Source organism: Coffea arabica, chromosome 1c (assembly GCF_036785885.1).
Source record: "Coffea arabica cultivar ET-39 chromosome 1c, Coffea Arabica ET-39 HiFi, whole genome shotgun sequence".
In the NCBI taxonomy this organism is placed as follows: Eukaryota; Viridiplantae; Streptophyta; class Magnoliopsida; order Gentianales; family Rubiaceae; genus Coffea; species Coffea arabica.
Window position 1 is genome coordinate 37,790,307 of NC_092310.1, and position 12,582 is coordinate 37,802,888.

General features: G+C 37.4%; 2 protein-coding genes across 2 annotated transcripts; both read right to left on the reverse strand.

Annotated features, from left to right (window-relative positions):
* Positions 1 to 528: 528 nt before the first annotated feature.
* LOC140005232 (uncharacterized) lies at positions 529 to 1,542 on the reverse strand. The gene has a single exon (XM_072045893.1). The coding sequence runs from the start codon at positions 1,540 to 1,542 to the stop codon at positions 529 to 531; it is 1,014 nt and encodes a 337-aa protein (XP_071901994.1).
* A 4,919-nt stretch (positions 1,543 to 6,461) lies between these two features.
* LOC113739212 (uncharacterized) lies at positions 6,462 to 9,014 on the reverse strand. Its single transcript, XM_027266449.2, has 3 exons — positions 8,579 to 9,014; positions 7,173 to 7,453; positions 6,462 to 7,082 (listed from the first exon to the last, which is right to left on the reverse strand). The coding sequence occupies exons 1-3, from the start codon at positions 8,976 to 8,978 to the stop codon at positions 6,462 to 6,464; spliced, it is 1,302 nt and encodes a 433-aa protein (XP_027122250.1). The 5' UTR covers positions 8,979 to 9,014.
* Between the last annotated feature and the right edge of the window lie 3,568 nt (positions 9,015 to 12,582).

Here is a 12,582-nt window from a genome sequence, read left to right on the forward strand (position 1 = left end):
ATAAAAATAAAAATAAATAGTAAATGAAATTACACTAAAAATTTGGTGTCTACAAAGATACCCTGTCGTAGGCTTTCATCATATCCAGCTTAATCACCACATTCCCTCCACGGGGCGACTTCCCAATATCCGACACTAGTTCCTGTGCCAGCAAAAAGTTATCGGTGATTTGTCGTCCTTTGACAAATCCACTCTGTTGGGAGGAGATGAGTCTGGGTAGAATCTGAGACAGCCGATCCGATAGAATTCGAGAAATGACTTTATTGATAAAATTACAGAGGCTAATTGAACGGTATTGAGTGAAGTCCCGGGGGCATTGAACCTTAGGAATCAAGACAATAGTAGTGGCGGTAATGCTCCGCGGTAGCTCCGCTCCACTAAAGAATCTTAACAGAGCCGTAAACACGTCCTCCGCAACCACGTCCCATGCAAATGTGAAAAACTCCCCGGCAAACCCATTTGGGCTAGCAGCACTGTCCCCGTCCATCGAAAAGACAACCTTCTTAACCTCCGCCATGGAGGAGGGCTTCATGAGCCAGGTGTTATCCTGTTCCGTGACCAACTTCGGGATGGTACCCAAGAACTCATACGAGGAGGGACACGATTCGCTGTAAAAAGCCTCTGAAAGAAGGAAATGGCCTCCCCACTAATGAGGTCCTCCGACTCTACCCAGTCGCCATTAGAACAACGAATCCTATGGATGATCGCCCTGCTCCACCTCTCTGCCACCGTAGCATGAAAGTACCTAGAATTTCTGTCACCATCTTTCAACCACCTTACCCTTGCCTTCTGTTTCCAGAAACCCTCTTCAACAGCCAAAGTAGCCCTGAGCAGCTCACGGGCAACGTTTAGGTCACGTTGGATAAGGTCTGACGAGTCCTGCTCCTGGGCTACCTCCGCCTCCCGTACTGCCATCTCCGTCTTTCTAACGTTCTTGAAGATGTCACTAAAGGACTCCCTGGACCAACCCTTCAACACCTGCTTAACCGTACGTAACTTGGTTGCCAGAACTACTAGCGGTTGGCCGCTAAGCTCGCATGACCATGCCTTGCTGATGACATCCAATAACCCTGTTTTCGTGGTCCACACATTCAAGAAGCGAAAGGGCTTCAGTTTGTTGTCCACCCGAGTAGAGGCCGTTAGCAAGAGTGGGGAGTGATCCGACGGGTCTCTCGCCAAGTGATGCACCAGAAGGCTAGAACCCATTTGCATAGCCTCTAAGTTAAGGAGTACTCTGTTGAGACGTTTCCATACTCTCGCTCGCCCCTGCCTATTATTACACCACGTGTAATTTGAGTCAGAGAATCCTGCATCTGATAGCCCGGTCTCTGAGATGAACTGCACAAACTCTAACCCTTCGTTCAGACGAAATGGTAATCCACCTCGCTTCTCGTCCTCCCGAACTATCACATTGAAGTCTCCAGCTAGGAACCACGGGGTCCCAGACGGCCTATCCAGTAACAATTCCGCCCATAGCGTCTCGCGCTCTTGAACGGTGCATTTGGCATGGATAAAGAAGCAACATATGGTAGAAGGGAACATAGAGAAAGGGACCTGAAGTGAAACATGTTGACACGATTCTCCAACCACCGAGCAAGAGAGACTAGACTTGTAAAAGACCCAAACCGTACCCTAACGGTTTGAAACCTTCCAATCCATTCCCAACTTTATTCACACAGCATCAATATTATCTAAACTTACTTTCGGCTCACAAATCGCCACCAATTGTAAAGAGTGTAATTTGACTAGTTTTTTTAGTCTCCTTAAATTTGAGGCGCGGGTAACACCCCTTATATTCCAAAACAGCAGGCTAATCATTGGAGAGCACGACAAAGGAATTAGAGGAAGAGGACTTACTTGAGCGTAGAGTACAGTCAGATGGGAAGTGAGCACGAACGCCTCATTGTTTCGACTGCATGTCCAGAGTACGTATCTCCTGAGTATTACGAAGGTCCACAATGAGTTGCATGTTGTCAAGTGCATGGTTGCCAGACAAATGCTGAGCCTCCAACACAGATGGCTCCTCACACTCCTGAACCAATCGGCCTTCCACCCTGGGAGACAAACTGCCCATCCCACGCTGGATGTCCCCCATCATCTCCTTCTCTATGTTCGCCGTCCTCAAGTGCCGCACTGGCCATCCCTCAACCCACGGTGCTTCAACAGCCCCTGCCCACGCTGTCCCACTTGCCATGCGGCTATCCCCTGGCACATTAGCTCTATCTCCTGTGCCCATTGCCTCCACCATGCCTGGGTCAGCTACCACAGTTCGCTGCCCCAAGGCCAACACTCCAGCGATAGGAGAGGTTTCCAGTGCCTCCTCTGGTTCGCCACTCACGTGGTCAACCATAGCATGGATAATAGCATCAGCAGCAGCCTCAATTCCCTCCTCCACGAGCACAGCCAAAGACCCTCCTAGTGGAGTTACATGCGTCGGTAAGGGCGCCGCATCACCCACGGCAGCAGCAGGGGTGCCCACAGCTTCCTCGAATTGCACCTTGCTCGACCTCTGTATTGCACCAGACTGCACCTCCGCTCCGTCCATCTCCTCCCCTCGCTCCCCACTCGCCGGACCCAGCTTGTTATTCTGTGAGGGGGAGACATCTGTCTCGCCCATCCTCCTTGCGACCATACCCTCCTGTGGCTTGGGCAAGCGCAGGTCAGGATGCTTCACGCGGCATTGATCCTCGCCATGCCCTTGACGGTAACAATGGCTGCAATACTTTGGGAGGTTCTCAGGGATAAGAACCTGCCAAAAGCCATCCCCATCTCCCATATCAACCCACACCCTCGATGGAATTGACTTTAACAAATCCACCTCAACACACACCTGTGCCACATTCGGTCGTAAGAACGACGACGTCGCTGCATCAACGAATAGCGGCTTATCCAAGCAGGAGACAAGATGAAATAAACATGGTTTAGCAAATAGGTGAATCGGCAGTTTGGGCAATCTAAACTGGACAAGAGCAAGGGATATTCTCTATCCACATGGAATTTAGATGTCCACTTAAAAACCCTCATGGGGCAACCATTAACATACCATAGGCTGCGTCCCCACACGCGGAGGAAGTCTGCTTCACACTGAAATTTCAGTAAAACATGCCTCGCATCCAACAATCCCATAGTCACCGAATCCTTCAAGTTAAGAGTCGAAAAGAATTTTCCCAGGTTAGGCAGCAGCGGTCACCCCTTAGAGAACTTCCCAACTAGAGTGTAACGAAATGGAGAAGCCACCGTTGCTATGTCAGCCGCATTGAAGACCACCGCAGGCTCTCCATGGTGTGTTGTCATCGTCGCTTGGACTTGCAGTACCTCCGCTAGCATTTGAGGCTGAAATAATGCAAAGAAAGCCTTTTTTTCGAAAGGTGGGGGAGGAAGAGGCCGCCGGCCCCCCACCCGGAGGAGAGGGCAGTCTCGGCCGCCATGGCCTAGAGATGCAGGAACCCTAAATTTCTAAAAAAGGAAACCAGAAAAAATACAGAGAAGAGATGTCGTAATGGAAAGGACCTCACCAAGCCATACCTCTATTTTGGGTTTTTTTTTTGTTTTTGGAGTTATAGAGGATTTTTATGATGAAAAGCTAATAATAGTTGGAAGGAGAAAAAAGTGAGGAGATGGGATATTTTAAAGTGAGGAAATGTAAATGATAAACACATGATAAATTTAGAGAGAACCACACTTAGCAAATTTTGTATCATAAGCATATGGGTCTAGCTTTCAAGAACGATAATCAATGGTGTAACTATTTTTGGGTAGAGATCGCATATCTTGTGTGCCAAAATATAAAACAAAATTTGTTGAGTCACAATTTAAAAATCTAGCCTTCAGAAGTGATACCAATATAACATTGAGACGATGAAACTACTATTATACGAGGATAACAGTAATATGAGTAATACATTAGAACAATAGAGAGAGTAATATGGGATATTTTAAAGTGAGGAAATACAAATGATAAACACATGATAGATAAATTTAGAGAGAACCACACTTAGCAAATTTTGTATCATAAGCATATGGAGTTATTGTCATATAGTTTACACCACTCTTCATATGCTTACATTCACCAAAGTTTCTAGTTATGATTTTGGTCCATTATTTTTTTATGCATTTTGATCTAGCAATTCTACATCTAAATGCTTCTTAAAGATTTCTTAGTTTACCAAAAATGACATTGTGGATATTTCTTAGATGACAAATTACTACTAAATTTTACACACAAGACAGTTTAGATAGTTAAAGTTAAGAGTATGTTTCATTCTAATCTTTTTTCCCTTCTTCTTTACCTCCTCTGTTGGAGATGGCTTCTATCTTTTTTCCCTTCTTCTTGTTTCATTCTAATCTCACCAAACAATTAAACACAAGCAACTTAGCCTTCTTTATATTAAAGGCACTCTAATGTTCTTTTTGGTGTCATTTAAGTTGTCCTTTTCATTATTTTGATTGATTTGTTTGTTCACTTTATGTCATTTGATTATTGGTTTTCAGTTTTAGGGATCTTTTTTGAGTTTGTTTGCCTAATCTTAACAATGGATTTTAATTGTTTCATTATGCTACTTCAGTTATAGATAACTTTTGTATTCACCAATTAACATGACTGGTATTCATTTATTCGTCATTATTAAAATGGTTATAATCACTTTATCAACTTAACGTTTGGCGTCATTACCAATTTCTCCCTTAACATTATTTTTTAGTCATTTTATTCCCAAAACTAATGGTCAAATTTAACGGAGTTTATTAATTCAAGTGATAAGACATTATTATCATTTATCCCCAAAAACTATAACCTTATTATCAATTTACCCGCTAGATGTATTTTTTAGGCAATTTATCCCACCATTAAACCAACTTAATAAGTTGCAAAACTTTGGAAGATAGTACCCACTTTTTTGTATAATAAAAAAAATAAAAACTTTAGAGTAGCTCTTCTCCTCCTTTTAGTATTAAGAAAAAAGTCAAAACATTAATCTCTTTCTTTTTGGCAATCTTATTAATATTGAAAAAATAAAAAAATAGGGGAGGAAGAGAGATAGCTCAATTCTTTTTTTAATACAAACAAGAAAGAAGTCAATATGTTTATTATTTTAAAATTACTTTAGTTTTCTGTTTATTACCCAATTCCAGTCCCGAGAACATTAAAATAATACGATAATATTAGATTTCTTATTTTCTTTCTTTGTAAAATTTAATTTTCTATTTTCTTCTGTCCTATCTCCTTTTCTTTTCCAAGTATTAGTAAGTGTGTAAAAAGAAATTTGATAAAACCCTTTTATTTTTATGATTTTGGAATCTTAAAGTGAATAAAAGAAAGAATAATTATTCCAACTTTTTTATTTAATTATATATAAAAAAGGTAAATACATTAAACATTTTTTAACATACTTTTTAGATTAACGATAGGGTAAAATATTTAGAGAGTAAAGCGATTATAAAACTATAATTTAAAGGGATAAAGTGATAATAACAATATAGTAATGCTATAAAATAAAAGGGTATTTTTATCAAAAATTTATTAACATATTGAGTTGAATTACCTATGAGGCAAAGTGACTAAAAGATAATATTAAGGAGTAAATTAATAATAATGATATAGTTTAAGGGGGTAAAGTAATAATAACCCTTATTAAAATGCATTGCAATTATTCTGTGGAGGGTAGTTTAGGTACTACAAAAAATAAGACACAATTCTGCTTACATTGCTTGTAAAGCACAAGTAAGGACTCATGTGTTCTAAGAGCAAATTTTTTTAGTAAAGATAATAGTATTTGTATTAAATAAAATATATACACAAAGTAAAGTTTGAAGTGTACTGCAATGGTAGTCAAAGAGTTTTATATTTAGATGTTTTATCTTAATAACCATCAATATTTATCATAATTTAAATTTAATGTTACACTATCGTAAATATTATCACAATTTAAATATAATAAGTGTGATTAATAGTCGAAAGTAGTTTGGGTATAATAAAAACTAAGACAACGTTTTGCTTACGTTCCTAAGTACCAAAACTCATGATATTTTTATATACAGTATAGATACGTACACATTAGCTTAAGGAATACTACTAGAAAATTAGTCCTAAATCTGTCAAAGTTTCAAAAATCTATATAGCTAAGCTAATATAAAAACTATAAAGCATAAATCTTCCACACTGTGTGCGAATAAACGATCAAACCAACCACTTAGCCGTCAGGGAGAACTTCAACATCAACATGAGTCAAACTTGTTTTAAGACTGGAGAATTTCAATCAGCATCTTTTGGGCATTGGTGGACTATCAAAATTAGCTTAAGGAATACTACTAGAAAATTAGTCCTAAATCTGTCAAAGTTTCAAAATCTGTATGTAGCTAAGCTAATATAAAAACTATAGAGCATAAATCTTCCACATTGTTTGCCAATGAAGAACTTCAATATCAACCTGAGACAAACTTGTTTTGCGACTTGAGAATTTCAATCAGCTTCTTTTGGGCATTGGTGGACTATCAAAAGGATTATTTGAGTTTTCAAAGCAACTGTTTGATGGTGGATTGTTCATAAGATTGTCCAAATCTGGGAAATATATACTGGTGCCAAAATCAATCTCTGGCGACAAATTGAAGGTCTCATAATCCTTCGTAATGTTCCACATAGCCTTTCTTGGTTTAACGTCCGGAGCTTCTCTCAAATATTTCGGCATCAAAGCATTCTCCATTGGATACACAATACCTTTGTAATTTACTGGTTTTGCTCCACAATTAAATGGTATCTGGAAATTATTGTTGAAGCACTTAACGGAGTCTGCAAGTAAAGAAGTTCCCATCACATTGGAGATTTCATGGAGTCCGATGTGGTATTCAGATTGAACAAGTCCGGACGAAGCTTCGAATGCATTCAACTCCCTGTCAAGTCCACCTAGATCATTCTTATTATCCATGTCCATATCTAGAGGATACGCATTGTTTTGATCAAGTCTTTCATTCCCTTGCGGAGTTGGATAGTCGTTTTGATCAAGATATTCAGAATCTTCATTGCGCGGTCGGCTTTTGAAGGATTTAGCAGTTTTCTTGTATATCCTGCATAGAACAAAATCATCCAACTACAAAGACAGAAACAACAGCATATATTTTAGTAAAAGAAGAAAAAGTTCGTGAAATAGAATTTTATTAGTTCTAAGAAAAAGTTATACCCTCATGTCCATTGTATTTGATCTCTTTCTTGGAGGTTCCTTCACTCTATATTCGTGCATTATCCAGTTGGTTTTTACCCCTTTCGGGGGTTTTCCTTCATAAAAAACCAATGCCTTCCTGAATCCCACCAGGGAACCGTCGTGGTTGACAGGTTTGTCTGCTCCAGTAGCCTTCCAATATCCAGTTCCAGCAGCTCGATTTGGTCGTTCCCCATTTCGATATTTTCGGTTTCTTGGGGTGAAAAAGTACCACTCCTTTTCACCTATTGGTGGGTATCTCTCTGAAGAGATTACAGTAAATACCAAGACATAAAATTTAAGTCTATTGAATGCATGATAAGTTTAACAAGTTTATAAGGTAATTATATGTAAACCAAGAACATAAAGCAATGGCAAACAATGCCATCAGTCACGAGTTAAGCATGAAAAGATTGGCATGACACAACTTGTGTCTAAGGATTGGTAGATTTGGATAGGGAGATTTGAAAACTTATTGTTATTTATTCATTCCATAGATAAAGTAACAGCACAGATAGTGTAACAGGTGTCCCAAGAATAGGTAGATTCAAACTTGGATTGTAATTTATTTTGAAAATATTCATTCAAATAGATAGTATAACAGAGGATAAAGATGATTTTTTGACGCAAAAATGGTTTTCATAGGGCATGGAGTGGACAAATTTCATGTTGCGGAGTAATTAAGTAATTAACAGAAAATGTAACACAAAAGAAAGTTACATTACTTTTTTTTCATTGCAGAAAATGCTTTTCAGAACAGTCATTTTAAGTTTGGTTTATCGTACAAAATTTTATTATTATGTCAATTGACATATTTTTAATAAATCCAGCATCTAACAATGTATACACGACACGACAAGTTAAACAAAAAACTGCATTAACGAATTGACACATTTTCAGTAAATCCAGCATCTATCAATGTATACACGACAAGACCACATGATAAACAAAAACAACAGAACCAAAAGCAGAACTCAAAACCAAAAGAGAAGCAGAGAAAACAGTAAAGTCACCAAATACCAAAATCAATATCATCATATAAAACGAATTAAAATAAATAACGCATGAAACTGAATAACAAAACCAGAACTTGAAACCGCAATAGTCTCTTATGTTATGTATAATTTCTTCTCCTCTATATACAAAGTAAACGTTCAATTAATGCCATATTACTTACAAAAAAAAAAAAAAAACTAAAAAGCCATATTGGCTAGGCAGTTAATAATCCAGAATTTCAACAACAGGATTACAACAGAACCATGCAATCATAAAAGCAGAAAGCTAACAAAGAACTTTGAATAAAGCAGCTTAAAAGATATCGTCCCATGCAAAATAATAAATAAAAGAAAAATAAAAAAACCAAGACCTGTAAACCTAAACGAACTAACCTGAAATCTTATCTGGACTGTGCTGATAGAGATTGACATGTCTAATCTGGTTACGAGGCAATTCGTCCTTAGCAATCTTTTTCCTCAGGTAAAAAACAATGAGTTCACCGTCCTTGGGACAAAATCTATACCCCGGCGGAAACGACTCAAAAAAAGCATGATCAATAAACTCCTCTTCTTCATCAAAAAATTCATTCACACCATCATTATTAGAAGAAGCATTGCTGCTTGATGCAGCCCAGAGTAATGGTTCTTCTTGTTGTAGTTCAGTGCTTGATGTAGGCAAGAGTGATGGTTTTTCTTGTTGTAGTTCATTAAAAGGAGGAGGAAGACTTTGAATAGTATTTGGAGATGTACCAAAAACCTCACGTATCGGCTGATTCTGCTGGTCCATCTCCATGGTGTTGAAACAAACTCCTCTTGGTAGAAGACAATTTTGACTTGGAAGGGTTTTGATAAGAATTTTACTTGGAAACAAAATAGGTTTCTTTTGATGAAAGACGGGATATTAATAGAGAGAAAGACTAGGAAAATGGGATGTATGCAGAATTGCAAATATCAAACCTGAAGTCTATCTACGACTGGTTCATAGAGTTAACAACCAAATCTAGGTATTTTAGATTACGTCTATCAGAAATAGATGCTGTTATTTTTAAGCCTATCCGGATATGCTGTTATTTCTAAACCTATCGGGATTTGAAACCTAATATTTCGTTTTGTACTCATCAAACAGGATATTTGTATTTTATAGCATTTGTCATTCTTATATTTTGACATTGTTTCTATAATTTATATGTACTATATTCCATTAAAATAAAATATTGATTTTGGTTGGTGGTCAAAACGTACATATGTATTTCAAAAAGTGGGATCAAATATTCTTTGTTGAACTTTGTCCATTGTGCTTAGCTAACCTCTTGAACAGTAGAAAATTAAAAAAAAAAATCGTCTAGTCTAGTCATCCACGCTCTTGATCAGCTGAAAATTTAAAATTTTTTTTTTCTTCTCATGTCTAGTCATCCACGCTATACTTGGAATCTACGTGAAATCATATGTGCTAACTGAGAATAATTGTAATTCATTGTGCAATTATTTGTTCTTTTTCATAAAAATACAGTGATATTCGGTGATTGCAATATTTCCTATGGTAGAATCACTCTTTTCCAACCTTGTTACACCATAACATAATATTAATCATAGTATTAATCAATTATAGTAATAATTTCGCAACATTGAAAACGACAATATAAAAAGTAATACACACCTAACAACCAAATTAAAATAGTTTATCTCAAACCTTGCCAAGAGATATTGTTTCCTCAATCTTAAAGTTCCCGATCCCTGAAGGTGAATGTGCAGATGAAGTCATTTGGATGCACACGTCATCTTGAAACTTCACATTGACATCAGCTTTTCGGGAGGTTCGACAGGTCTGTAACACGTTGATGGTGTTCTCTAAGGTTTGGCACCCTACGATCCCTTTGAAAGTGTCATTTTTTATGTTGCGATTGTCGATGGATAGACTGCTGCTACCGGATACGTTATGTAAACTTGGTTTCCATTTGCCCTCAAAGTATTTTTGCTGTCAAGAGGAGTCTGAGGAATCTATTGAACATGTATTTTCCACTGGTCACATAGCTTTGGAGGTTTGGAATTATTTTGGGTTTATGTGGATTGAACTTCCCAGGGCTGTCCTTGCGGGCTCGCATAGTTGAATGGTGGTTAAGGTCACAAGATTCTGTGATACGGCATTTTATCTGTCTCGTTCTTCCAAGTATTACCTGTTGGCACATTTGGAAGGCGAGAAATAAAGCTATATTTGAGGGTGTCTAGATGCGATCTGCTATCATATGTAAAGCCATTTTCTCTGAAATTAAATCCATTGTGGAGATCCACTTCAAACAAATGATTGAAGTGCAAACATTTTGTCAGTTGTTTGATTGGTAGATTTCATCTTTTATTGTATTTGAATTCAAATTGGTTCGGTGGGAGGCGAAAGAGATTGGGAAGTTTATACTCAATACGGATGGTTGTTCTAAGGGTAATCCAGGAGTGGGTGGAGGTGGTGGGGGTCCTTCGAGATTCAACCGGCTTACCTTTGTTTGCTTTTTCGGCTTTCTTTGGAGAGACTACATCTCTTCATGCAGAGGTTCTGGCTCTTCTAATTGGTCTTCAAATATGTGTACAAAGGGGTTTTGATAACCTATGCGTCCAATCGGATTTATTGGTCTTCGTTGGGATTCTTCAGCGGCACTTTCAGTGTCCGTGGCATATCCGAAAAGAGGTCCGGCAAATTTGGCATTTAGTTGACGATCCTGCTTGTTTCTCACATTGCTACAGGGAGGTAAACAAAGCTGCTGATGCACTGTCTAATGTGGGCATAATTCATCCTGAGCAACATATCAAGGTCTATGACTGTTTTAATATGTTTTCCAGGCTGACTCGTGGGGAAATCCGACTGGATAGAATAGGAATGCCTTCGATTAGAAAAATTAGGCATACTACAGCTGCTACAGGATGTGGATGAAATGTTTCCCTAATTTTCGTAGAAGCTTAGCTCAAAATTTGTATTAAATAATTGCCATGTGGATATTGTTCTTGAATTTGGGTTTGTTGGCAGGGAGTTTCGTCCATTTATAAGGGAAAAATCTGCCAAAATTTTTAAAAAAATAAAAAAGATATTTTATTAAAAAAAAATTTGGATAAAAAAATATATGTAACAATATGAGACACTGATTCAACTTCCTTTGGGCAGCGATGGACTTTCTATGGGATGATACGTGCGAGTATTGTCCAATCTGAATAAATTGAAAGCCAAATTTTTGTTAGAAATGACAAAAAGAAGGGAATTTTGGATATGAAATGCCGAATTCAGATTGACCACACCATGCCAAAGCTCTATACATATAAGTACGAATTTATAAAAAAATTATTATTCTCCCAGGAGAGTTTCCCTTAAACTTTACAGCCTAGTCCCTCGTATACCATACCATGCCAATGCTCAATATGAATGGTACTCTATACCACTACTAGCCATGTGAGAGCTCTTGCAAAATATCAATTATCAAATCAAACTAATAATGTCGACTAGAAAGAAGGGTCAACAGTGTCCATGTGTTTTAAGATGAAGATGTACGGAAAAACAAGATAATCATATGCAGGTTTCTGAATCATAATCTAGCCTTCTCAATTTCATGTCTAACCCAAAGTTCCAAATATCAGATAATCCAAACATAGAAATAAAATACTAAATAGCTTCAATTTTTTAAATCCAAACTATTTGGTTGGGGGTAGTTAAGTTTTTCCCAATCCGTTTGGTCGAATTGGTTGGTTTCTTGCAGGCATTTTCTATTGATTGAAATATATTGAGAAAAGTAGGGGAACAAATTTGTCCGTCACCATTAGCATGTGACAGCAAAAAAGGAAAAAATCAATGGTGATGATCTTAGATAATAATGTCTGAAATTTCTGGGTTCAAATTCTAAATATGAACAATGAAAGGATGAAGCAAAGATGAGTCATTCAAAATCTAGTTAAAAAAAAAATGGTATCAAGGTAAAGCATATTTAAAAGATACTAACCAAAAACTTGAAGAACCAAACCAGAAATTTGATCGGGACTGTGCTGGTAGAACTTAAAGTGTCTTTTTGGGTTTGGAGGCAATTATTCCTAGGATATGTTCTCTGGAGTAGTTAGTGTTTAATAGGTTAAGAATTACACGAAAAATAAAAGTAATTTCAGATATTAATCTTACAGACTAATGTTTATCTAGTACAAAACCACCAAACTTTGTAGATGTCTATGAAATCCGTCTTATTGTGATTTTACACATGGGCTACCTCTTGAACGCTCCTAGATAATTCAGAAAATAAAAGATAAATAACCTGTGAAGGTTCCTAGATTGTTTTGAAATATTTAGTCATCAAATTATGTAAAAGTTTCGGTTAAGTTCACTAACCTAGTTAACAAATTAATTTGGTCCGATGATTTGATCAGAAAATTGA

Bases quoted from the DNA above. Each gene is read 5' to 3' on its own strand.
- LOC140005232 (XM_072045893.1), bottom strand. From the start codon at position 1,542: ATGTTCCCTTCTACCATATGTTGCTTCTTTATCCATGCCAAATGCACC.
- LOC113739212 (XM_027266449.2), bottom strand. From the start codon at position 8,978: ATGGAGATGGACCAGCAGAATCAGCCGATACGTGAGGTTTTTGGTACA. The intron at 7,454-8,578 runs GTTAGTTCGTTT...TAATCTCTTCAG, and splicing joins CAGTCCAGATAAGATTTCAG to AGAGATACCCACCAATAGGT. The intron at 7,083-7,172 runs GTATAACTTTTT...CTGTCTTTGTAG, and splicing joins CAAATACAATGGACATGAGG to TTGGATGATTTTGTTCTATG.